This window comes from Panicum hallii, chromosome 5, assembly GCF_002211085.1.
Source record: "Panicum hallii strain FIL2 chromosome 5, PHallii_v3.1, whole genome shotgun sequence".
NCBI classification, from domain to species: domain Eukaryota; kingdom Viridiplantae; phylum Streptophyta; class Magnoliopsida; order Poales; family Poaceae; genus Panicum; species Panicum hallii.
In genome coordinates, this window is record NC_038046.1 from 6,340,604 (window position 1) to 6,366,736 (window position 26,133).

At 48.2% G+C, this 26,133-nt stretch overlaps 7 protein-coding genes across 7 annotated transcripts; 5 read left to right on the top strand and 2 right to left on the bottom strand.

Annotated features, from left to right (window-relative positions):
* Positions 1-792: 792 nt before the first annotated feature.
* On the top strand, positions 793-4,881 carry LOC112893800 (zinc finger HIT domain-containing protein 3). The gene is made up of 8 exons (XM_025961299.1): positions 793-1,013; positions 1,912-1,943; positions 2,198-2,263; positions 2,783-2,851; positions 3,204-3,314; positions 3,858-3,946; positions 4,319-4,369; positions 4,479-4,881. Exons 1-8 carry the CDS (start codon positions 940-942, stop codon positions 4,506-4,508), a joined length of 522 nt encoding a protein of 173 aa, XP_025817084.1. The 5' UTR covers positions 793-939; the 3' UTR covers positions 4,509-4,881.
* Positions 4,882-5,624: 743 nt separating this feature from the next.
* Positions 5,625-7,962, top strand: LOC112893797. Its single transcript, XM_025961294.1, has one exon. The coding sequence runs from the start codon at positions 5,927-5,929 to the stop codon at positions 7,667-7,669; it is 1,743 nt and encodes a 580-aa protein (XP_025817079.1). The 5' UTR covers positions 5,625-5,926; the 3' UTR covers positions 7,670-7,962.
* A 633-nt stretch (positions 7,963-8,595) lies between these two features.
* LOC112891351 (internal alternative NAD(P)H-ubiquinone oxidoreductase A1, mitochondrial-like) lies at positions 8,596-12,214 on the bottom strand. Its single transcript, XM_025958181.1, has 8 exons — positions 11,675-12,214; positions 10,605-10,821; positions 10,274-10,434; positions 10,125-10,190; positions 9,743-9,906; positions 9,447-9,561; positions 9,022-9,201; positions 8,596-8,934 (listed from the first exon to the last, which is right to left on the bottom strand). The coding sequence occupies exons 1-8, from the start codon at positions 12,101-12,103 to the stop codon at positions 8,782-8,784; spliced, it is 1,485 nt and encodes a 494-aa protein (XP_025813966.1). The 5' UTR covers positions 12,104-12,214; the 3' UTR covers positions 8,596-8,781.
* A 413-nt stretch (positions 12,215-12,627) lies between these two features.
* LOC112891350 (UPF0051 protein slr0074) lies at positions 12,628-15,907 on the top strand. Its single transcript, XM_025958180.1, has 2 exons — positions 12,628-14,108; positions 15,419-15,907. The coding sequence occupies exons 1-2, from the start codon at positions 12,699-12,701 to the stop codon at positions 15,635-15,637; spliced, it is 1,629 nt and encodes a 542-aa protein (XP_025813965.1). The 5' UTR covers positions 12,628-12,698; the 3' UTR covers positions 15,638-15,907.
* Positions 15,908-16,488: 581 nt separating this feature from the next.
* LOC112895851 (probable metal-nicotianamine transporter YSL18) lies at positions 16,489-19,055 on the top strand. The gene is made up of 6 exons (XM_025963849.1): positions 16,489-16,822; positions 16,937-17,103; positions 17,193-17,290; positions 17,371-17,505; positions 17,629-17,818; positions 17,917-19,055. The coding sequence occupies exons 1-6, from the start codon at positions 16,489-16,491 to the stop codon at positions 19,027-19,029; spliced, it is 2,037 nt and encodes a 678-aa protein (XP_025819634.1). The 3' UTR covers positions 19,030-19,055.
* Positions 19,056-19,334: 279 nt separating this feature from the next.
* On the bottom strand, positions 19,335-23,918 carry LOC112894353 (sorting and assembly machinery component 50 homolog). Its single transcript, XM_025962036.1, has 4 exons — positions 23,357-23,918; positions 21,295-21,777; positions 19,901-20,416; positions 19,335-19,796 (listed from the first exon to the last, which is right to left on the bottom strand). Exons 1-4 carry the CDS (start codon positions 23,867-23,869, stop codon positions 19,713-19,715), a joined length of 1,596 nt encoding a protein of 531 aa, XP_025817821.1. The 5' UTR covers positions 23,870-23,918; the 3' UTR covers positions 19,335-19,712.
* Positions 23,919-24,795: 877 nt separating this feature from the next.
* Positions 24,796-26,133, top strand: LOC112891764. Its single transcript, XM_025958715.1, has one exon. It carries the CDS (start codon positions 24,796-24,798, stop codon positions 25,930-25,932), a length of 1,137 nt encoding a protein of 378 aa, XP_025814500.1. The 3' UTR covers positions 25,933-26,133.

Here is a 26,133-nt window from a genome sequence, read left to right on the forward strand (position 1 = left end):
TATGGTGGGCTAATAATTATATGATGGATCTGTAGTAAAAATGGATCCTGTATTTTTGAGCAACTCAATTCCAAGCTATATCAAAGACTCTTCAGTTGCTCAAGCATACATGATCCGACGAGTATGAAATTTTTATGACAGGTCAAGCATATAATGATTAGCTCATCATAAAATTTTTACCATAACTAGACCACAGAAACTGTATATATGGATTAATTATAGAAAATTATATATATCTAAAAGTACAATAATTTTTTTACTAAATTATACCATATAATATATTTACTGCATAGATCTACTTACGTGGAGTCCAACAAAATTGGAATTTTTATTTTATAGTTTTTTTATTTACTATGATTTTTTAAAGATTCAGTCAAAATAAATATAAAAAAAGAGAAAATCCACTGAGAGAAACCAGCCATGAAGATTATATGTTCTGTATCGCAAGTTTGAGAAGTCCAGCGGATGGTTTCATTGTTTAGGAAGGAAACGCGGATTTATCCTAAGGTTCAGCGAGGTAAAAATGATTTCCTTCTTTTAGGAAGCTCGCGCGAATCTCACAAATTTCACCCATTTCGGTCCACGGGCCATTTTAAAGTAGTGCGCAGCCTACAGCCCACGCCGAACCTTTTTTTTTGAGAGGGCCCACGCCGAACGTCGTGGTATATTGTTGTATGGGCCGCGATAGGCTTACCACCGACTGGCCCGTGTAAAAACGAAGCGCGCTACAGCCCACGCCGGGTCGCACGCATTCGTGAGCGGTGAGCAGTTAGGGATTGCCCCGCCGCCCAGCCCAAGCAACACACTACCCGTCGGCGGCCGTCGGAGTCCCACCACCATCCTCTCCCCGCCGCGGCAGCCACCTCACCTGAAGAAGGCGCGGCGGTGCTGGTCGCCGCTTCCCCTGGGGAACGAGCTCCTGCGGAGTTTGGTCAGGATATGGGAGGTGGGAGCTGCAGCGTCTGCAAGGAGGCGCCGTCAAAGTACAAGTGCCCCTCCTGCCGCACGCCCTAGTGAGTCCACCCACAAGCCTTCTCTGCCGTATTGCGTGGTTATATCTGCTCGTGCCAAGCGTAGGGCTTGGTGTTTCAGTAGACGAGTATCTGGGCTATCTCGGTTGGGTGAAATCGGTGTTGATTCGGGCCAAGGTTACGGTATCAGTGCAATTTCTTCTTCGAGGATCATGGATTGGTCTTCTGCTTTTTGGGGAAAAAGGAGCAAGGGTTGGCTAGGGTTCATGGAACAAAGTGATTGGACCTTTCTGGATTAGGAACACCTGAAATTTGCTTTTAGCCTCTGGCTCCAGATTCTAGATTACTGTCCGTACATACAATCAGTTCAGAAACAAATATGGCTACAATTCCAGCATTAAGACGACAGGTGCTGGGTTGATGCTTATCTTATGCTTGGTGGGAATTTGGAGCAGATCAGTACGACGCACTAACTCAGAAATGCTGCATTAATCGAAGAAGTAAATGTCTGCAACTTTTCCTAAATGAAAGTTGTGCAGGCGTGCAGACATGTACCTGCAACTGCAGGAAACATAAACTTGACCCTCTGAGTCCTGTATCACAAATTTGGCTTTAGTCCGTGTCTGTACCTTGTGTCATTTTTACCTACCGATAGCCTTTATTTAGAATTACAACTTAAGGATATCACCATCCGTTTCAGCCTTCAGGTAATGTAATTGGTCGTTCTTAACTCATCTGATAATTAAATCAAGTCACATTGTTTTACTTGCTATCACTTTAGGCCCATATAAAATTATGCCCAAAAAAATCTACATGAATGTTCATATTTTGGTACTGGATATATGCTATGCTACAAATTAACTGAAAGCATTACCTGTCAACCTTTTCCCCTTTTCTTTTAATAGTTGAACCTAATATACCATCTCATTATCCCTTGCAGCTGCTCTGTCACATGCTTTAAAAAGCACAAAGGTACTTCTGTGTTATCCTTACCTTGCTATTAGCCTTAAATTTCTTCAGTGGTTTAATATTTTCTTACAAGACTAAAGCGTACCTTGCAGTTTGCCAGCCTAAAATTTCGAATGATTTAATATATTCTACAAGACTAAAGAGTAGTTTTGAGTGCTTTTATACTGTCATAACCCTTTGGTCTTCCCTCCCCCCTCCTATCACCAAATTTTATCATTTCTCTCGGTTGTATGCTAAATATTGCCTTTTCTTTGCAGAGGAATCATGCCAAAAGACATTGGTTCAGGACGAAAATAGCAAGTCACCGCTGCAGGAGGAAGTTAGTGAGTGCTCTAGCTTTTGGGATATAATTATTGGGATGTAATTGCTTTCTTAACGTACCAGGGAGCGGGGACTCATTCTAGTTACAACAGGAGTATGATGTGTAATCCCGACTGTTATTTGAATGGGCTTGTCCCTATTTATTACTTATCACTTTGACAACTTCCTTGAGTGTAGATATCAGCTTTTGCTAGTTCATTAAACAACAGGGTACATGTGTTCTATTAGGGAGTTAACGTTTTCTTGACAACCATAGTGTAATGTCTCGCTTCAAAGGTAATTTATTTTGTTAGAGGAAGAAAACTTGCTTACTCTTTATTTTGTTAGAGGAAGAAAACTTGCTTACTAAGTTACTATTGGTGTCCTAAATATCTGCAGCATTTATTGACCCGAATAAAAGGGCTCAAACCAGTATGCTCTGTTTATGAGCCCATGCTGTACTAGAAGGTGTTTTGTAATAGTTGGAATAATTGCTATCGCAACCTATAAGAATCTATGGTAACGTCCTCTATTTTTTGCAGCACGGAGCTCTGGGTTGGTGGAAGATGGAACAAAGTGCCCTAATGACAAGGATCAACATCCCTCTTTATGTAAATACTTATACCACATACTGTTCCCTGTTTTGAGTTTGTCTTTTTGTTCCATAATTGCATTTGGTATTTTTCACTAAAATTGGTTAAGATCAGACTTAATATACTATAATCATATTCCCAATATGAACGTTTAAGGCACTGCCAACAGCCACGTCAAACTCTATACAATGGGGCCATACTCTTTCTTTAATCACATTAATTTAAAATGGTTATCTAAAGTATAATGCATAATGCTATTGTTGCTTCATTATGTGCTTGCAATAATTGTAGCTCCTTATTTTTCTGCTGCACCAAACACCACATGCCCTGCAAAATCTTGCAATAATTGTAGCTCCTTATTTTTCTGCAGCACCAAACACCACATGCCCTGCAAAATCTCCAAATACTGTATGCCCTATAAAAGCTCTTGAAGTTGAGGACCCAAGCTGGCTTGTTGACAACAATAGACTAAGGTCTTTAGGTATGGCCTGCCGTACCACCAAGGCACCAAGTTTGACTATGTATTACATTTTTAGGCACTTCATGTTATGTTAATATTGTTGTCATGTGGATTAGTTATTAAATAACTGAAAGGAAGGATACCATCATACTAGAATCAGAATGCCCCCTCAACATCTCATACATTTACCCCAACTTAATGAACATCCCATTTTCGAACCGATGTATACATCTCCAGTTGCAGTTATGTTGACATATATAAAAACAATTTGTGAATATTACTTAAGCGGCTAATCTAAGGAAACTTTTATGGGATATCTTACACTAACCATGATTAAATAAGTTCTGAACTTCTGATCCTTCACGCATGATGCGTAAAGTCATTTATTTTTTTCTTTATCTTCTAGAATGCTACTTTATTCACCCTTTAAGATGTTTAGTAAACTCCCGTCCTCACCTGGAATGCTCGAAGTGCAAGTGCTGAATTCATGAATGCCCAAGTTATCAAAGGCTAAGTGCAGCTTTCTTTATGTATGTTTTTACATGAACTTCCTATCTTTCACAGCGGAAGTGAAAGAGATCCGAGATGCTTTGAGGGATCCTGAACTGCAGAAAATGATACTTAAAATTGATGGGTCTTCGGAACCAGAAAAGGTCAGTCTTCATAGTTCATTCACCTATGAAAATTGCTAAGTTTGCAATGTGTTTGTATTCATATCTCCTGCTGGCTGCCCAAATAGCACTTGACGTACCTATCATAGTGCATCTGATTCAAAACAAAACACTCAGAACGAATATGGGTGTAGAATTCTTTCCTTCACCCCATGGGAATAGTATACGTCACCTCTATTTTTCATCCTTTGTCACGACTACGATTTATATATGAATAGTTGACAAAATCCAAATAGGCCCACGCCGCTTAAATTGACAGCAGTAGATATGGGTCTAAGCTACTCACATATATTTCTTGATTTTTGGAGTTTTCTTTTATTCACTAAGTCTACCCTCTCATTAATTTGTCTGTAGGAATTGGAGAAAGTGATGGAAGGTCAAGCTTTTCGCCAGTTCACCGATAAGGTCTTCAGTCATCTCAGTTTGCCTCGCCTTTTGATCTTCTCATTTCCATGGAAAAATTCTGAACATAATAAACCAAACTTTTATAAACCATATTACTCCTGCACTGCAGATTCTCGACATTGTCAGTCCACAAGAATGATCGCCTATCCTGTTTGGTGGAACCCCAACGCCGGAGAAAATAGAGGCATCCAGGCAAACAAGGGAAGGCAGAGCACCTCATCGCTGTTTTTAATTTCCAGGATGGGGTTACCTAGTGAATGGAATTTATGGTTACTGCAAGAAAACTCAGTTACCAAAGAAATTTCCTAGTTGGTAGCATCCTACATTTCGGTTCAGCGACCTGTCCAAGCTCTATGTTAGTGTCGTATAGACAGCGACTCTATACTATACTGACTCTGTGGAGAGGATGCTGGGAAGAAAAATAATGGGCGGATGCTTCCACTGACCTCCGTATTTCTCCTTCATGCTCTTTGACAGATGTGAGCTAAGTTGAACGTCAATGCCTGCGAAAATTCTTGCCATAATCTTTGTTTTCGACCCTTTGTTTTCTGAAAATCTTGTTTTCACCCTGGCATCGTATTATGTAGGAGCCATTGCTCTAGGAATTTTGGAGTTGGGTCTCATTTACCCTTCCTAGCAATGCGCAGTTAGATTTAAGGAAAAACTACTACGTCCCTTTCCAGATGACCAGAAAGCATATTGTTAAAGGCTAAATCCATTTATCTTGTACTACCTCTATCCTATAATATAATATTTTTAGATTTTTTTAAGTCAAATCTTTTAAATTTTTAACTATAACTATAAATGTGGTAAAAAGACCATAAAGATTGATGATATAAAAATAATATTAATTTATTATTTATAATGAAATCATATCATAACATATAATATTTTCTATTTAATTTTTTTATTTTTGAAGATATTATTGGTTAAAGATGAAATTGTTTGACTTTAACTTGATCAAAAAGTTATTATATTTTATGGCGGAGATAGTACAGCATAGGCACAACACATACTTTACATCATCTCTCGCTCTTCGTGCTGTAAAAATTGCCCGTATGAAGCAAGAGGGGGCCGTTCCTTTGCACAGCACATTACGTCGTTCCGTTGGCCGTTGAGCCATGGAGGTAAAAAGAGTGTAAAACTGCGGGTGAAATGACCAGCGGTTAACCAGTTTCTGGCCTGGATTACGGTTTTAACTGTCGTGGAAATGGAATACCCTTTCCACCGCGACAGCGCACACACAGCAGATATAACACGCCCTCGCCCTATTGGGCCTCTTGCCGCCCCCCACCCCATGGCCGCGCGCCCCCCACCCCATTCGCCGCCGCCGCTCCCCTCCTCGTCGGCGGCCGCGCCCTGCCGCTTTGCTGCCCGCTAATCTCCAGCGAGGGCGTGCGAAGGATCCTCTGCCCATGACCTGGGCTCCGGCGCCGCGTCCGCGCGCCAAGATAGGGTTTGCTTCCTGCAGACTGCGGCACCGGTGAGGCGGCAAGGCAAGGCGGCGGCCCGGTCGGGAAGCGAGGGGTAGGGCTCTAGGGCGCGGCTCGCCGTCGGATGGAAGCCGATGAGGCCGCGGGGAGCAGCAGGAGGATGGATCTGAACCTTTACCTCGGTCTCCCCCGCGCCCCGCGCCCGCGCCGCTCTGACCTCGGCTCCGACCTCGCCCTCAGCACCCCGATGCCCTCTTCCCCGTCGTCCTCCGCCGCGTCCGTCGACGCGCCGCCGCCGCCGCCGGAGGCCCTGCACCCGCCGTACTCCCCCTCCCGCGCTGACCTCTCCCCTCCGCCGCCAGAGGTGTACTCCCCCTACAACCCCGAGGACTCGCCTGTTCCGGACGCGCATCTGTACATGCCACCTCCGGAAACGCTCATCCCCGGGCTTCAAAACATGCCGCCTCCAGAGCCGCTCATCCCCGGGCTCCGAGACGAACTTGGGTACGCCTTCCAGCCGCCGCCGCCGCCGCCGCTGGTGCGGGCCAGCGAACTGCTGGGGTGGGAGGACCGGCCTTCCTCGTCAACGGCCTCCTCATCTTTCTTCCCAGAATCTGCCGCCCAGTACAGGCGGCTGCTCGAGCAAACTGGAAGCCGGTGGCTTCGCACGAGACGGTTCAGGTCTGACCTTCCACCCCTCAGCTCCGAGGCTCGCCCCTCTGGGCTGGATGCCGCTATACGTATACCGGCGCCCCAGCATGAGCCTGCAGCTGATACTGCTGAAATAAATAAGGTGGCTGCCAATGGCTCAGAATTAGGTGCCTCGGAAGAGTCCATGGAGGAGCGCGGCAAGACTGCCTCCACGTTCGAGTGTAACATATGCTTTGAGATGGCAAGTGAGCCTGTAGTCACTTCCTGTGGTCATCTATTCTGCTGGCCGTGCTTGTATCAGTGGTTGAATGTTTACTCCAACCACAAGGAATGCCCAGTCTGCAAAGGTGAGGTTACGGAGGCAAATATTACTCCTATATATGGTAGAGGGAATTCGGATGGAGAAAAGACTCTGGAAGATGGCAAGCCACAAGGTCCGACGATCCCGCCAAGGCCACATGGAAATCGCCTTGAAAGCTTCAGGCAACAATTCCACCATATGCGACCAATCTCAAGAAGGCTTGGTGAGGCTCATGGGATACTGTCATCGTGGAGGCGCCTTCTGGACCAGCAGATTATGAATAGTGTGAGTAGGTTTGAAGGCCCATCTGAATCAGCTGCGCAGGAAATAAATGACAGTGCTCAACATGCTACTCGCCTAAGCAGGTTGGCATTGGCCACAAGGATGAGAGCAAGGCGACTGCAGAGAGAAGCTGAGAGCCACCCTGATGGTTCCTCCACTAGCCCTGATACTGGTTTGACGGGAACCAATGCATCAGAACCATCGAGACGTGGTCCAACACCACGTGTATCAGACAGATTTGAATTGTTGGAGCATCTTACCTATATTGGCATTGCAAACACAGAAAGACTGGCCAGTGCCATGAGTGACCTTAGAAGAAGTGCCATAAGTGACCTTAGAAGAATAGCTTCACCAAGCCAATTTGGAGGATCTGCTTCATCATCAAATCCTCAAAATAATGAGCCAGCAGTTGATGGAATTCATGTTGCTGGAGCACCTTCTGCAGACCAAGCATCTAATTCAAGCACTGTTGCAGTGATACAGGGGGATGCTGGTATCTCAGAGAGTGCTGGAGAACCTAGCAATGCAGGTTCTTCGAGGTCCCTGAGGAGGAGAGGGAGGAGCAATGCCTTAGGGTCGTTGGATGTGGATGGTGGGGGCCCCCAACGGAACAAGAGGCGCAGAATGAACTGAGCCCTCTTGATATCAAGTGTTGTTCCAAACCTCACTTGGCCTCCGTTGCTGATTTCAGTCGCATTTCATAACTTTGGGTGTTATCTGCTGCATTATAGCATGTTGTTGTTTCTTCTTTTTACCGGTTTATTAATAGGTATCAGTGAAACAGCTCCTTGCTCAGCTTGCTCTGTAGCCTGTACCCCCTTCAATTTCAGAATCGAGTTGTTGTTTTTGCCATCTATAGAGGAAATTTAACTGTGTTGTTGTTTGAAACGATTTTTGGGTTCATAGATTGAACGCTCGATTCCACATTCTTTGCAGTACCATTTTGCGAACTGAGTCATTCAAATGGAGATATTATTTATGCACCGATTTTTAGCCAGGGGAGATCTATTAAACATACTGTATATAGTAAATGTGTGAAAGCTGTGAGAATGGACTGCCTTTGTCGTTTGAACAAGGTACAGGCCTGATCTTATGTGTTAATGTTGTTTATCTAGGTGCATAAAAACTATATATGTACCTAGAAAAGTCAAAACAACCTATAATTTGGAATGAAGGGAGTGCTTTCCCCATCACATCAATGAAGTTACTTCTATTATGACATCATTCCGTTCAGTGCTTACTGATGGTTCGGGCTACAGAGAAAGCAATGCCCTGCCTTGAACGTGTGCTCTATGCATTATTTGCATTGAGCAGGAGAGGAGGTAAATTTGCCTCATAGCCTTCACACTATAACCTTTGGCAAGCTTAGCAGTTTTCTGAACATTCATTGACAAGTTGACCCACCTGTTCAAACACAGCTTTCTTTGAACATTGTGCACCTGACTTTTCCAATATTGTTTTTTCCTCCTGGTTCAACTTATTTACTGCCAACAAATTCATCAATTTGCCCAGTGAATGTTCCTCAAAATTGTACGCAAGCATTATACATTCATGACACGTGAGTAACGGTGGTTTCCTCATATTTATTCACAATTTACCTTTGAATTGTGCTTTCCGAACTTACAAGTAGACAACTAACAGGGATAAAGACAAAAGTGGATAAATAAAGAGAAAAAAACAAGTGACCATGAGCTATATAACACTGTATCGAACTTATAGTGGACAGACATCAACGTACAGGAACTCTAGATGCGGCTTATGTCACGGCCAAACAATAGCGTGGTCAGCCAATTGATAGCCACATAGAACCTATTCCTCCAGCTAACAACACGAGTTAAGTACGCCGAGCGCCAGATAATAAAGCTCACAAATCCTGCAAGAGATATCCCCTTCGATTCCTGCCGATGGAGAGAGAAATTTGTTTCAGTAAACCCATGAGCAGCTAGTGAACTGTTAGAGGCTGCAAATAGAGAACATCACCCGACCTTGCTTTGCCTCAGATCGACGAGAGCTTTGTATCTTCCAACAGTTGCCATGCTGCCTAGATGCTTGTACACAAAGGGCGGCCCTGGATCAGCTTCGGCCTCAGAGTTTGCATGCCCTCCACCAGCTTTCATGGTACGGTTGAGCAGACTGGCGAGGTATTTTCCTTGCCGTTCTGCAACCTGCTCAAGCACAAGAGGAATGGAAAAAGAATTATCTTAACAACGATTCTTCTGAAAGAGAATAACTAAGTCATAGAAATGTGAAAGAGGAACCAAAATATCTGCCAGTTAATTTTGATGCAGATCCGTTTGTTTATCTTTCTTTTTCATTTTCCACCCTGTTTTACCTGGCGCTATAGAAAGAACTCTGTTTGGGCATGCTTTATGACTAGCTTGGCCGGCAGCAAGATGGTTCATGAAACTACCTGGGCAAGAGCTGGGAGAACATCCTTGCCAGTGCTTTCGAGAAATCCACTGCAGTCACCAATAGCATACACATCGCGAACAGAAGGAACTCGTAACCACTCGTCTACACCAATCCTGCAAACATTGAAAAAACTGTTGAAGGTCCTAGGACAGAACATGATGCGTGAATATGTTATCAGCATATGCCTACACCCACACTGCATGCATCCCCCACACTCAAAAACTACGGAAGATGGCAATACGACCCAAATTATGGCGCAAAGACACAATATATGATCGTACCAATTTATTATACCTTCCACAAGGTGACTTAGGAAATGGCAATGACTTGACAAATGGTGATGCACCAACCCCGGTAGACCATACTAGCAAACCATAAGGAACCTCCTCTCCGTTGTCAAGGATTAGTTTGTTAGGTTGTACATCCTTAACAATTCCTTGCACAAGCCTAACACCCGACTGGTGGGTAAGCATACACACACAAAAAAGTTATTTATCAACATACAAATAATTTAGAAAAACAACATGCAATCCATTATTAGGTTAATCACAGCCATATATGGCTATGAGATTCTCAGCATGCTATCTTTGGAAACAGGATTCTCCTAAATCTTGGCCTGTTGAAGCTTTAAAGCCAAAAATGATATGACAATAAATGTTGAGAAGATATTAATAACCTTAATTAATTGGTCTGTAGCATATTGCCTGAGGCGAACATCAAAGGATGACAATATCTCATTTGCCTGAAATGAAAGGAAAAATTAGCTGATATGTGAGTTCCCAGTTAGAAGTTAAAAGGCAAACATAGAAAAACAACAGCACAAACCTCAATCAGGGTCACACGGATATAATCCTTCACATGTGAATAACGTTGTTTAACATCTCGCATGATGAAATCACTAAGTTCACCACTAAATTCCACCCCTGTTGGACCACCTCCAACAACAACACAGTGCAATAGTCTACGCTTTTCTTCCTCTGAAAGTCCTATTTAGCCACATAGCTTTGGTCTATCAGTGCTCATCAATAATAAAGTGGATAACATTAGGTTTGAGCAGGCAAGGTAACTTTTGTTTTTTTCCAGCTGAAAGATACTTGTATCCTAAATTTCAATTGATTATCACATATAAGATGTCCAATGAATAAGACAGCCATACCAGGTACGTCAGACAACATCAGATTGAGAAGGAGCCTTCTGCGGATCTCTTGAGCATGGTGAACTTCCCGTAGAAAGATTGCATGTTCGGTAACACCACGTATCCCAAAAGTTAATGCCTCAGCTCCGCATGCAAAAACCAGCTTGTCATAAGCAACCTTGAATTTCCTTGGTTCCAATGTATCTTTCTCACCATCTGTAACTGTCTCGCAATCAATCTAAATGCAAAGGGAGGCAAATAAATATACAGAACTGGGGCATAGAGAAAAATAAATGATGGTAGGAAAAGTTCGTGTAATATCCATCTAATTAACCGAGTAAAGTTAATACACAGTCTATAACTCTTCCTATATAAATATCCATAAAACAACAATTTTTTTGTTCTCTTTTTGGTGTGCATGTACATGTCTACTTGACTTTGATCATTCTGAGGCACCTAGCCACGTGGTATCAGCAGGGATTCTTTAGGTTACACATCAGATCTTTGATGGCATTGACTCTTTGATCCAGCAAAGATTGTCAAGTGAATTAGAAGCTATGCACATATTAATCAATGGCATCACAAGAACCAGTAAAATGACCAGGTGCCTAATGTGGGTCAGTATGACCAGATGCGTACCAGATGGTCAGTATGCATGCAGACTGTCGATTTTTTATACTCATATAATCATTTTAGGGTTAACAATCGATCCAATGCTTGGTACATACAAAGATCCACACTAACTAGTGAGAAAGCGATCCTGAACTTTTCACTTAAAAGATAAAAATGTTGTGGCGAAAGGCAGCATAGCAGCCGCACATTCACACAGACTGCTAAAGTGCTAAGCTGCAAAGCATGGTAGGTGGATCATGGTGAAGATGAGTAGAGCTAAGATTCCTCCTTTTCCTCTGCCCAACTAAACCCCGGACATCTCAATCACCCATCTCCTGAAAGGTCAAAAGCAATTATGCACAGCACTAGCATAAATGCACTTTGGGAATTTCTCCGAGAATCCGGGAACACAGACGCGTGTGAAAGCATCACCACCTGGTAGGATGGACACACAACTACCCAGAATCGGGGGATCTCACCGTGTGGGCGTCGGGGTTGACGCCGGTGCAGCGGGCGAGGAGGAAGTAGGAGCCCGGCGACTTGGACACGGCGGGCTGGATGCGCGCGACCGGCTCGGCGATGGAGCGGAACTCGAGCGTGCCGACGCAGGTGGAGGCGAGCAGCGGCGTGAACACCATGTGGTTGCGCGGCGCGACGCAGACGACGTCGTAGCCGCTCGTGTCGAGGTCCTTCAGGAGGCGCGACCCCGCCCACCCGGTCCCCAGCACCACCACCCTCGCCTTCTCCCCCTTCACCGTCGGCCCCAGCCCAGGGAACCCCCTCCTCGCCTCATCCCGCGCAGCCGCCGCCGCAGCGGTGGAGAAGGGCGCCCAAGTTTGGTGGTGGTGGTAAGCGGAAGCGCCGCGCGCGTGTCGGGTGAGCGAGCGCAGCAGGGAGGAGGCGGCCATGGCTGGCGCGCGAGAGAGAGGTGAAGCGTGATGGCCACAGCGAAAAATGAGGCGACTTTAACGAGCGCATCTGGTTGGGCGTTGAACGGCGGCCGTCGCGGGTGGGCCGGTGGGCGGTCCCGTTCGATCCGCAGCCGCAGGCCTGAGATCGGGAAGGGCTGGGCGGCTCGAACCGATCACCTCTTGACGGCTCTGATCCGTTCTAGATCGAGCCGGGCCCAAGCCGAGGCCGAGGCCGCTTTCGCCGCCGCGGCGCTTGCGGTTGGATAGAAATGGGCGAGCCCGGCCCCGGAATCTCGACGAATTTCCTCCGGTCGCCGCCACGCGTCGCGAACCACATCCAGTGCCGTGCCCCTGCCTCTCGGCCGCCACACGACCCATCCCCCACCCGCGTACCCCCTGCCCGGACAGCGCCCACCAACGCCGGCCTCCCACGCGCCCCGCCCACGCGTGCGCGCACCGTGCGCCCGTTCCACGGCTCCACCAGCTCAACAACCCCTGGTTGTCCCGGACTCCCGGTCCCCCCCGTCTCTCTCTCTCTCCCCCCATCGTCGACCCATCCCCAATTGGCCTCGCCTCGCCTCGCCGCCGCACCATGGCCGCCGCCTCCTCCACCTCCCTCCTCTCGCCGTGCGCCCTCACCGCCAGGCTTGGGGTGGGGCACGCGTCCTATGGCCCCGGGCGCCGCGCCAGCGTGCGCCGGCGCGGGCGCCTCTCGGTGGTGGCCGTGCAGACGGGCCCGCAGAAGCCGTCCCCGTCGTCGTCCCAGCCCGCCGCGGCGGGGGACGAAGCGGACGCGCTGCAGAAGCTGCTGAAGCAGGAGTACAAGTACGGGTTCGTCTCCGACTTCGAGTCCTTCTCCATCCCCAAGGGGCTCTCGGAGGCCACCGTCCGCCGCATCTCGGAGCTCAAGGCGGAGCCCGCGTGGATGCTCGACTTCCGCCTCGCCGCCTACCGCCGCTTCCTCACCATGGTCGAGCCCACCTGGAGCGACAACGAGTACGCGCCCGTGGACCTGCAATCCATCTGCTACTACTCCGCGCCCAAGACCAAGCCCAAGCTCAACAGCCTCGACGAGGTCGACCCGGAGCTGCTCAAGACCTTCGACCGCCTCGGCATCCCGCTCACCGAGCAAAAGCGCCTCACCAACGTTGCCGTCGACGCCGTCATCGACTCCACCTCAATCGCCACCACCCACCGCGAGGCGCTCATGGCCAAGGGCGTCATCTTCTGCTCCATCTCCGAGGCCATCCGCGAGTACCCGGACCTTGTCAGGCGCTACCTCGGCAGCATCGTGCCGCCAGGCGACAACTACTATGCCGCCCTCAATTCCGCCGTGTTCAGCGATGGGTCCTTCTGCTACGTGCCCAAGGACACGGTCTGCCCCATGGAAATCTCAACCTACTTCAGGATCAACGACAAGGAGACCGGGCAGTTTGAGAGGACTCTGATTGTGGCTGATGAGAGAAGCACGGTTAGCTATTTGGAAGGCTGTACTGCCCCGGCATACGATTCGAATCAGCTCCATGCTGCAGTTGTGGAGCTTGTGTGTGAGGAGGGGGCAGAGATTAAGTACTCCACCGTGCAAAATTGGTACTCTGGTGATGAGGAGGGGAAAGGAGGCATTTATAATTTTGTGACGAAGAGGGGACGGTGCAAGGGTCGTGGTTCGAAGATCTCTTGGACACAGGTTGAGACAGGTTCCGCTATCACATGGAAGTACCCAAGCGTGGAGCTTGTTGGGGATGACACTGTTGGCGAGTTCTACTCGGTTGCTCTTACAAAGGATTGCCAACAAGCAGACACGGGGACAAAAATGATCCACAAGGGTAAGAATTCACGCAGCCGGATTATATCCAAGGGTATCTCTGCAGGGAAATCAAGAAATTGCTACCGTGGCCTGGTCCAGATGAACTCTGGTGCAGAGAATGCTTATAATTCTTCACAGTGTGATTCATTGCTGATTGGTGATAATGCTGCTGCGAATACCTATCCCACCATTCAGGTAACAGACTCTTCCTTTTTGCTTGCTTTGCAGTATAAGGGTCAGTTGATGTGTCAGATACTGATATGACAAGCTTTTAATGCTCCATTTTACAACATGTATGCAGTATACAATTACCATCCTTGCATAAATTGGGAAGCACATAGACAGATAGAATCTGTGCAAAATTGTCACTTGAAACATGGTGAAGGAAAAAGTGATCATTTGATTAAATTTAGGGTACCGTATGAATCTCCTTAGGATGGTCTAACTTGACTCAACAATATTTCTACAGCGATTCTGTTGAAATACATGGCATGATTAATGCTGTCCTGCTTCTGTGATGATCCTTTACCTTGTAGTCAACTGTTGATCTAGTCTGTTTGATCAAATCTTATAAATTCTTGCAGTAGTAAGGAAAGGAAGAAAAGTTATAAATTGTCGCATTCATTTGTGGAGAAACATAAAAGTTGTTTTGATATAACAGCTGGATGATCAAATGACTATAGGAAAGTTGATCTGATATTATAATGTTATATAACATGCTCTCTTCTCGCTTCCCAATTCTTAATTTCCTAAAGGGAGTCATGGCGCAAATTTCCATATGAGTCTAGAAAAGTAGGGATTGTATTTGTGTGGTGCAAGTAACATGGTTTGTGGCAAGTAATACAATTGGATTATTCATGACCAGGTCTTCTTATGTGGAAATAGCAAGGAAAGATGAGTTGCCTTTTATGTTTGACTTCCAAGCTATCGATGCAGTATCAGATGCTTGTTGTGGTCACAATCATGAAGTTTGTAGTTTTGTCTTAGCACTTAGCTAGCCGGGGAAAATTTACCAGATGTGGTCATAATCATGAAGTGAATAGTTTTAATAAGTACTTAGCTAGCCGGTGAAATCCATGAGTTCATAGTCGGTATATATCAAATATACCCACTTCAATTTTTTATATACAACTGTTCATTCAGTAGCTTTTTAGTGTCAATTTTAATTATAGTATCTTAGTGCTGTCACTCTAAATGTGGATTTCGGAAAATGCAGTTACAATTCAGGAACATAGTTAGGAGTCTAGTGCTCTAGGAAAGCTGAAGCAAATGCACGTGCTCTTTTTCACAATCTTGTGAATTTGTGATGCATTGGGAACATATTGAATTCAATTTGATTATGAATGCAAGTTATCTGGACATATTAAACTGGATGCTCATAACATGACATATCCTCCCGCTCCTTGAATTTCTTCCTAGCACAGATTGCAAATTCATGCTGAACATAACTTCATATGTTTCTCCCCCTGTACCATATGGATTTGACATAACCTTGCTTGTAACAGGTTGGTTGCACCAGTGGCCGTGTGGAGCATGAGGCAAGCACTTCCAAAATCGGAGAGGACCAGCTGTTTTATTTCCAGCAAAGAGGGGTAGACCATGAAAAGGCTGTTGCCGCCATGATTGGTGGATTCTGCCGAGCTGTTTTCGAGCACCTTCCCTATGAGTTTGCGCAGGAGGTGGACGCACTCATGAACCTGAAACTCGAGGGATCGGTTGGCTAATTTGTCAGCTCAGCACAACTCTGTGTAATACTGCATCATAACCAAGTTACCTAGAAAATCCATGTGTACAGCAGTACGAGAAGAATAAAGTGCATGATAAGTGGACATTTCCTAGCTTGTTGTAATACTGAATGTTGATGTTGTCCATGGCAGTGAAGATAGCAGTTGTGCCTGCTTCTCTTCTGTTCGCCCATTTTCGCTACTGCTGTAAGCGAGCTCTTGTTGGCTCGCCAATACAAGAAATGGAAGTTCACGTTCGTCTATACAAGAGCTGGAAGTTTTCGTGTCCGTGTGATCGAAACTATCTTCTGTTCGTGCACCTGACTCGTACCATTGCATCATCCCTGGTCCAATTCTTCTTCCTGTGGCTGTGGGGAAGTTTTGTGCCAACGGAAACACCGACGAGCGTTTACATGTCTCGTTTCGTGTCACAGTACGATATGGTTCGTGGTGATACAATTTGTTTAATGAGAAAAGATAACAAACCGTGACACCTCTAGTCTCGTTGAAATCTTCTCGGTACATCACTACATGTACAACCGCGACGTTCTGTTCAATATTCATCTCGCCATTTCATTGATCAACTCTTCAACAGACTACAGCACTTAGCGACGAGAGTAATTACCACTTCATTTACTTTTCTGGCACACCACATTATAGCCCGTTAATAATAGTAAGCGCCCAAGCCAAAAGCACGCGACCGATCGGCCTCTCATTCTTTCCCTTGCCTCCAATCGACCGCGGGAGCTGCCCGGCCGTCGAACCTACATGCATTGGCCGTTTCGCACTCTCACCGACGATCCGGGAGCGAGGCGACGCGGAGCGTGCGGAGGAGCGGGAGGAGCAGGAGGATGGAGTCGATCGGCGACCCGCGGGAGGGCCCGTCGACGGAGCGCGTGTTCGAGGTGAAGACCATCCCGCCGTGGCCGGAGCAGGTGACGGCGCGCGCCGTGGCGGTGAGCCTGGCGCTGGGCGTGGCGCTCAGCGGCGTCATGATGAACCTCGTGTTCACGTCGGGGATCATCCCGTCGCTCAACATCTTCGCGGCGCTGCTGGGGTTCTTCCTCCTCAAGGCGTGGACGGGCCTGCTCGGCCAGATCGGCGTGCCGCACCGCCCCTTCACCCGCCAGGAGAATGCCGTCGTCCAGACCTGCGTCGTCGCCTGCGCCAGCATGACATACAGCGGTACGCGATCCGGCACATCCTCCGGGTCCGGGGTCTCCTCCCGTGTTCTCGTGAATATCGCCGGCGGAGACGCCCCGCGTCGCGTTCTATCCTTTGTGCGCTGCGTGTGATCAGGCGGATTCGGGTCGTACCTGCTCGGGATGGACCGGAAGACGGCGGATGAGACGTCCACCGCGAACATCCCCGGATCGAACATCAGCGAGCCGACGCTCGCCCGGACGATGGCCTTCTTCTTCCTCGTCAGCTTCGTCGGCCTCCTCGTCATCGTCCCCATGAGGAAGGTACGCATGCTCTAATCGATCAACCATCATCACGCATCAAACGACGGGACATCGATCGACGCTAATCACACCGGCCGGCCGGCGAACAGACTATGATCATCCGCCACCGGCTCACGTTCCCGAGCGGCTCGGCCACGGCGCACCTCATCAACAGCTTCCACAGCCCCCATGGTGTCGTGCAGGCCAAGTGAGTAGCGCATCATTTTCAGGTTTGGTGATAGGCTCCGTGAATTCGAGGAGCTGATGGGCATGCGCTTTTGATCGCAGGAAGCAGATGACGCTCGTCGTCCAGTCGTGCCTGGGCAGCTTGCTCTGGTCCATCTTCCAGTGGTTCTACACCGGAGGACCCAGCTGCGGCTTCACCGCCTTCCCGACGTTCGGGCTCACCGCCTTCAATCGCGGGTAAAGGATCTGTGAATTGGGTGACAAAGTTTGCACATTCCATTACATCAGAGTTCGTTTGATTGGAGTCAAATAAATTGAGTTTCCATTTGCAATGACAGCATTGTTTTCCGGTGCCTGCAGATTCTACATCAACATGAACGGAACCTACGTCGGCGTGGGCATGATCAGCCCCTACCTGATAAACATCTCGATGCTCGTCGGGTCCATCATCTCCTGGGGGTTCATGTGGCCATACCTCCTAAGCAAAAAAGGCGAATGGTACGAGGCCAATCTCCAGGAGACCAGTCTGAAGGGCCTCAACGGCTACAAGGTGAGAATTGCCACTCAGAACCATGCGTGATTGGTAACCAAGAAGATGGTGGCGTCAGATCTATCGTGTCTTCATTTTCCCGTGTTGCGATCGCGCAGGTGTTTGGCGCCATAGCCATGATCCTCGGCGACGGCATCCTCCAGCTCATCGTGATCTCGCTGCGGACCATACACACAATGCGCCACCACCAGGTGGCGGCGGCGGAGACGATGAGGTCCTTCTCCGACGTGGACGCCACGCCGCGGCCGGTGCTCAGCTTCGACGACCGCCGCCGGACGCAGGTGTTCCTGAGGGAGCACATCCCCAGCACCTTCGCCATCGGCGGCTACGTCGTGCTGGCGGCCCTGTCGTCCGTCGCCGTCCCGCTCATCTACAGGCAGGTGCGGTTCTACCACGTGGCGGCGGCGTACGCGTTCGCGCCGCTCCTGGCCTTCTGCAATGCCTACGGCACGGGCGTCGCCGAGACCAACTTCTCGGCGCAGTACAACAAGCTGGTGATCCTGCTGTTCGCGTCGTGGATCGGCGCCAGGAACGGCGGGATCGTCGGGAGCCTCGTCATCTGCGGCGTGGTGTCGTCCGTGGTGTCCACGGCCTCCGACTTCATGTCCGACTTCAAGACGGGGTACCTCACGCTGACCTCGCCGCGGGCCACGTTCGTGAGCCAGGTGATCGGCACCGCGCTGGGCTGCGTCGTCAACCCCATCGTCTTCAACGTGTTCCACCACTTCTACGAGTCGAGCCCCAACAAGGGGTACGAGGCGCCGCTGGCCAAGGTGTACCGCGCCATCGCCGTGCTGGGCGCCGGCGACCACGAGCTGCCCAAGCACTGCCTCGCCATCAGCGTCGCCTTCTTCGGGCTGGCGCTGGCGGTGAGCGCCGTCCGCGAGCTGGCGGTGCACAACAGGTGGTCCGCGCAGCACTACATCCCGAGCGTCACCGGCATGGCCATCTCGTTCCTGCTGGTCCCGGCCGTGTCCATCGACATGTGCGTGGGGAGCCTGATCCTGTTCGCGTGGAGCAGAGCGGACAAGGAGGGCGCGCAGGTGTTCGCGCCGGTGTTCGCGTCCGGGCTCATCTGCGGGGACGGGCTCTTCTCCATCCCCTACGCGCTGCTCACCAGGTACGATGTGACGCCGCCCATGTGCGTCAAGTTCATCAGCAGAGTGCAGAACAAGATGCTGGACGACTACATGAGTAAGGCATCCCGATGAACGCACTTTCGACATGCTGCTTGGCCTGTACATTCATTCCTGCTGTCAGGTTGTAGTTATAGCCTGTGAGGTGAAGATTTGCTCGTTTTATGTAGAGTGACAAGATCGAGTTTCTTGTGATTTTTGAACAGCTAAAGCTAATCTTGTAAACTACTGCATTCAACATCAGTTTTGTATTAATCTGATAGTAAAAGTGAGGCCACCTGTTAAATGAGTGGTCCAACTTGGATGATAGATACCAATCAATCCAGGTGATAAAACACAAATAAGACGCCAAGAAATGAATCATATGACAGATTCCAGAGACTGCTGCAGACCTCCCATGGTGCAAGGCCGCCAACATATTACATATCCGTATTGTTCTATTGTGCATGAGACAATACCCGTTATCATGTTTCCTCTTTCTGGTTCTAATGCTCAAGAACGAGCCTGATAAGATGAGTGTTACCTCTTCTGGTTCTAATGCTCAAGAACGAGCCTGATAAGATGAGTGTTACCTCTTCTGGTTCTAATGCTCAAGAACGAGCGTGATACAAGAGACCAAATCATCTGATGATGGATTTGCTAGATCCTACTTGTTAAGAAGATGTTTCAGTGAGAAAAACAGAAAATGAAAATGGCTCATCGCAACAAGGCAGGACATTCTTCGGGCAGGCATAAGCAGCTGTAGAAACACATTTGTACTACATTGGCGACGAGAAGCTGAACTGGATCCCAGTCTTCCCAAGATCGTGCTCAAATTGCTTCAAAATACAACAGTAGTTTACCTGGACATAGGAATATCAACAGAATGGATCAGTCGCCACTCACAAAATATGCATCCATGATCATTTATATATGAAATTTCAATAAGACCTAAAAACATACATACCTCCACCCGGAAAAGCATAGTGGGTATGATGATACCAACACCAGCTGAGCTCCTAAATGCGCGCCCAAACTCAGAAAATGAGAAATTCCTGAACTCACTCTCAGACAACTTGGCGAGATTTCCAGCAGTTAGGAATGCATGGCCATGTATGCCAGCATCCCGGAATAACTTTAAGGGCAAGTCAAATGATAGATCAGCAAATGCAGAGACCGCGAAATCACCTCCCAAATAATCCTGTCCTGGAGAGTCTGCAGAATCATCCATAACAGATTCACTTGGAACAAATCTCCGGACTTCTGTAGGGCCAATTGCTCTTGTTTTGAAACCCAATAGAGAAGTTAAACCACCAAGGCTGCATACTGGAGAAGAATGCCCTCCCAGGAAAAATCTATCAGGAACAGATGAAGGTGATCCCCAAAACCCCCTTCCCAATGGTAAAACCACCCCTGCTGATATGCCAGCATTTAGGGCAGCATTGTAAAAGCCGAATGGAACAGCTCCACGAATATCAAACTCCTGGGTAAAGGGGGAAAAAAGGATTTCAGGTGACAATGTTTAACAGTGCACCAACATGACCAATAATTAGATACTAGCACACACATCATCTGAACTGCCAGTAACCATTCATGATTTAGACCCTAGATCTTGTTAGAAAACTTTAACCTTTGTTCTATTGCATATACACAATTGAAATGGGAATGTACCTTTTCCATAGAGAAACCTTTAACCACATCATAGTAGCATGCATGATTCATTAAAAAATAGAAATAATAGATTAAGTGAAATAAAAACAATCATACAAGATCCAACTTATTACAAGAACACTTAAACCAGTTCATGGGCACAGCTGAAAATTGGATCAGTTGTTGAGAAACCAAAACTAAACTAGAAGTGTACTAGGATCAGTACTAACTGCTAAGAAAATGCTCTGTTGGGATATGGGGGCCATAAATTTAAGGATGCCCACCATCACACAAAAGGTTCACTTCAGAATAAAATAAGTATTGGGTATTATAGCTAATTAAAATGCTGCACTGTCAGTACCGACTAAAACCCATTAAATTTTATACCTCTGGCTCTTCTGGGAATCACTTTCCATATGTTTTTGCAGACTTAAGTACTAATCCACTGTGATAAGAGTCTGTATAAAAAAACTTGGATACTTTGATCTAAGAATGCAGTCTGACTAAACAGTAATACTGGTATGCAAGTGCAAAATTCATTCCTTGAGTTCGTGGCTTCATGCTTTATTTCTCAGGTAGCTCACTAGCAGCAGTATAGAAACAAACTGGACCAACTTTATATTCATCAAACTAAAAGCAAGGATGCAATAAGGAAAGATTAGACAAACTTTGCATAGAAAAGTAAACAGAAGAAGCTGCTTGGGGAAGAACCTGGCGGAAGAATCTCAATCCTTTGCTGCCCCATAGACCACCAACTTGTGATGTCGAGACAAATGCATATCCTTTGGTTGGCCTAAGATGAGAATCCCTTTGATCAATTGTATATGTATACTTCATTGCAGAAAGAAGGTTATGTCCTAACTGCTTTCTTATGGATTTTGATGCCATTTGTGAAGGATCAGTTAAGGTACGCCAAGTCAGCTTATAAGATAAGTTATGGTGCATGGTCGAAAGCAAACCAAAGGATAGGCCAAGCAGACACTCCTTGTATGATGAGAATTCCAGCCAATCATGAGACAACAATGATGCCCGAGCCATCAAGGGAGTTGGTATTGATCTAAATCTGGGCAAGGACACCCCAACACCTATCTCTGATGACTGGTCCCACCCATATGCTCCCGAAGCATTCCAGATGTCACCATAACCAAATATGTTCTCCAGTCTGAGAGAACCTTCAACTGACCATGACTTTGCCTAAACATAAAATCAAGCCATTCAATAAATCCTTCAGCTATTAGGTTGCCAATGGTACGAGTCCAATAAGCTCAACTTTAGCATGGCATGAAAAAAGGCTTAACCAAAGTTAATGAAACGAGGGTATCTTGTAGAGCAAAATGCCAGCTGTTATCATTATGTACAGAGTTCAGGAGGGAATTGTGCTTATCCGGTTATTTGGTTCTCTTTTAAAATGCTACAATTTAAATCATAAGGTTTATATTCCGTGAAGAGTAATATACAGTAAGCAACTTAACTGCAAGATTCTATTGCTAAAGGATAGGACAAATCTAAATCCTACTTTTGTTAGAGAATGATGAATCTTTGCAAATGAATGATGAATATACAGAAACAGTTCAAATCCATCAAGTCATCAACTCAGATCGATTATAAAAACCTATTTGGAATCACCATTGATTGGTTAGTTCTATAACTTCCATATCATGGGTATACATCATAAACTTGAATTTCCACACAAACTAAAATGTTTGCATATTTCTTCTTTCTTAAAACTACAATGTGATTATCAAACGACAAATCAAGTGCCGCAGAAACAATATGAATCAGAAAAACAGATTTGACTTTTCGATATCGTAATGTTTTCCAAATATTTTAAATCATATTATCACAATGACCTCGATGCTCTAATCAAACACAACAAAAGCCTTCCAAAAGTTTTCTTCTAAACTAAAACTCATATATCTTCAATCGGAACAGTACATAAATAGCTGGGCACTGAGGTAGAGTGTTGGACCATGATCAAGCAACTTAGTGGAGAAGTGGGCCCATGGACCTATTGGCAGAACAGCAGAGCCACAGATCTAGCATTGTCAAGTAAAACTTGGATGGCACAGTATCCAGCTCAAGCAAAGTTTAGAACACCACATAGTAATTTAGTAATCATGGAAAGATGCACACCAGCAATAACTGAAGCATACGCATAGTACAAAATCCAAATCATAGCATACCTGGGATTTAAATTTTTAATTTTCCAGAATTTATATCTCCAGTACATCACTAACTGAAGAACCGAGCTAAGCATACAATTTGCGTATTTCAAGAATAGTAAGCCTGTGAATCTCACATTGTTTGCCTAAACGTCCATTTAGGCCGACTGCACACTGCACAGCGCATAATCACTAGTTCACTGCACGATGGCCACTCGTGTTTGCCTAAAGCCCTAAATGGCCATTTAGTCTGACCAATGGGCCGTCCTAAACGTCCATTTAGGCCGACTGCACACTGCACAGCGCATAATCACTAGTTCACTGCACGATGGCAACTCGTGTTTGCCTAAAGCCCTAAATGGCCATTTAGTCTGACCAATGGGCCGTTTTGTCCAGCTAATTGGCTAAACCATGGGTGAGTGACTGTTCCAATTAGCGTTAGGTGAAGTGGTGAACACTGGAATCTCCACATTTACTCTATAGGTAAACAACATAATACAAACAAAACCTCTAAACATAGTGCAATGCGCTTCATCTCGTTCAATTCTCAGTGTCTACCCTGTGCGGTGAACAATCATTTGAACAATTCCGAGTGCTCAGTGCTCACTCACCTCCGGCTTGGAGAAGAAGCCGACGCTTGCATCGATGGGATTCGCCTCCACGACTTCGATATGGACGTTAGTGGTGCCGGGAAGCTCGGGAGGGCCAGCATCCAGGGTGACATGGACGGAATCGAACACTTCGAGGCCCCTGAGGCGCGCGTTGGCGATGATGGCGGCGCGCACCAGGTCCTGCACGGTGGCGGCGGAGCGGATGAGTTCCACAACTTCCGCCTCTATGAGCGCGTCGCGGGTTTTGGTGTTGCCCTCGATGATGACGTCGTGGACGCGGATGCCAACAGGGGCGTCCGACAGCCGCTGGAACACCGCTTCAATTTTCTCCCTCTCCGCCGCTTCCGCCGCCGGCCCGTCCAGCTCCTCCTCCTCCTCATACTCCTCGTCAGCAGCTTCCGCATTGGGTTCCCCGATGTCAGGGTGCGTGGGTGCCTTCACGGCTTCGCTGACGGACTTGTCAGGTGCAGGGTTTGGTGCTTGATCGAAGGTAGAATCTGCCGCGATCGCCATGGCTGGGGCTTGAGGGAAGCCGGAGGGGAGCAGTGTGATTGTGCGAAGGGAATCCTTCGCCAGTTGGATGGAAATTGAGGAGGTCCTTGTTGCTTTATACGGCCCATGTGCATTTCATTATGGGCCTCCGCTATTGGAGAAACTACAGCCCAAGACTTGCCCAAATTTTCGATCACGCCTGGCCGGTCAGAGCACAAAATCAACGATGAAACTTCCTCTCAAAATTCAATGAATCGTCGTTCATAGTTTTTTGTTTTTCAATTTGGAAGGCTCATTTAGGATTCTGGATGAAAGTTCAAAAGTTGGAATTCAGTGTTACCAAAAATTTCAAGGTGAAAGTTAAACACCACAAAGTCTTCTGAAGTTCAAATGTCACGAGCAAATGGTTCATGTAATAGCGAGGAACGATGTGATTCCTCAAATTAATCTTTCATGAAATGATCTTCTGATTAACGATCCTATCCTAGTATGTATCGCCAGAGGCCGTGCATTTGCAACATCACTGAACAGCGCCGATCTTGCCCTTGCCACCGAGCAGATGACACCCGCACTTTACTACGAACAGGTTGCACAGAAACGAGAAACCCTCCCTCTGGGATCCTCTCGTTTTCTTTTGGCCACGATCGTCTCCTTCCTTTCGGCAACCTCCGCCATTAAGAAGCTCTCGAGCACACTCACGGGAGCGAGCAAAGAAGCTCTGACACGCCACCATACTTGACGCTACAGCCCAACCGCCGCTCCTGCAACTTTTCGCGGGAAAGCATTGCCGGCGGCACCGGCTCAACGGCTAAGCTGCAGCCTTCGCGTGCACTCTTAAACGTCCTTAAACGTCCCCGGCCCGGCCTCCACGCAGTATGCCGGCGGCGATGCATGGTCGCGCGCAGTAGCTACAGTTTCTGCTCCGCCTCTGGCCCGCGTCGAGCTCCATGGATCATATCAGTATCATCACCAAGCGCGCCGCGGAGAGGGAGTGCAATGCCGACGGGCAGCCGCCCGCGCCGGCGCCGCTGCTCGACTCGCCGCTCCCCACGCCGCGGCGGTCGTGCGCCTCGGTCGACGCGTCCCGCCTGCGCTGCCGCCGCGGCGCGTCGCCGCTACGGACGCATGTGCCGTTCTCCTGGGAGAGCTCCCCCGGCGTGCCCAAGAACAACAGCGCGTGCGGCAGGGATACGCACAAGAAGGCGCCGGCGCCGATGCCGCCGCCGAGGCCGCCGCCCGGGCGCCCGCAGCCGTGCCTCGCCAGGAACAGCTACTACGGCAACACGAGCGAGGCGAGCAGCGACGACGACGACAGGTCCTTCTCCGACGCGCTGGACAGGATCTCCTCGCCCGAGCGGACCGGCTCGTTCGACCGGGTCACGTCGAAGCGCTTCGAGGACATCTTTGTCGGCCGCGCCACGAGCTTCGCCAAGGACCGGGCCCGCCACCCTGCCGCGGAAGCCGCCGACTTCTCGGCCTCGGGCAGGCATCCAAGGCAGCCGCGTCGGGGCAGCACGCGCCGCGGCCACGACGGAGAGGACCGCCGGTGGACGCCTAGGCTGCTCAACGACAACGTCCCCATGCAGCTGATGCAGCGGATCAGGATGGACGCGGAGGCCGAGGAGAGGACCCCAAGAGCCTGCGGGCTCATGGTGTTCTTCCCCTGGAGCGCAAAGCCAGCGGTGTGCGCGTTCAGGGGGAGCCTCGCGCCGGCGGCCAACTCCCCTTCACCGCGATCCCACAGCCGCAGGATCACCACCACCACCACACTACGTGACGTCATAAAGGAAGATAACGAAGCCACCGGCGGCGACTTGCTGCAGCCGCGTGGCGAGAAGAAGAGGGGCCGTGAGGACGTGCAGCCGAGCCGCGGATGGGGCGTGTCGTCGTTGCTGGACACGAGCAAGAAGTACTGCACCGATGCCCGGAAGGCTCTGAGCAAGCTCTCCATCGGGCTCGGAGCGGACAGCGGCAGCCCGAGGGTTAGCAGCGAGAGGAGGGGCGGCAGGCTGCACGACGGTTTCTCATCAACGCCGGCGACGCCCGCGAAGCTGACGCCGCAGCTGAAGGCTAGCAGGAACTGATGCGTCTTGACAGCAGAAATTATCTGCACATATATATATGCTGAATACGCATTCGATGCTCTGATCTCCTGACAGCTAGAATAAACGTCTAATGCCATGATATTTATACTCCCCATTCGATCTTGTGGTACTTGTTCTTACTGTTTTGTTGTAATCGTGTGAAGGAACTGTCGTTGTAGCCTGTACCCTGCAGTGCAATGT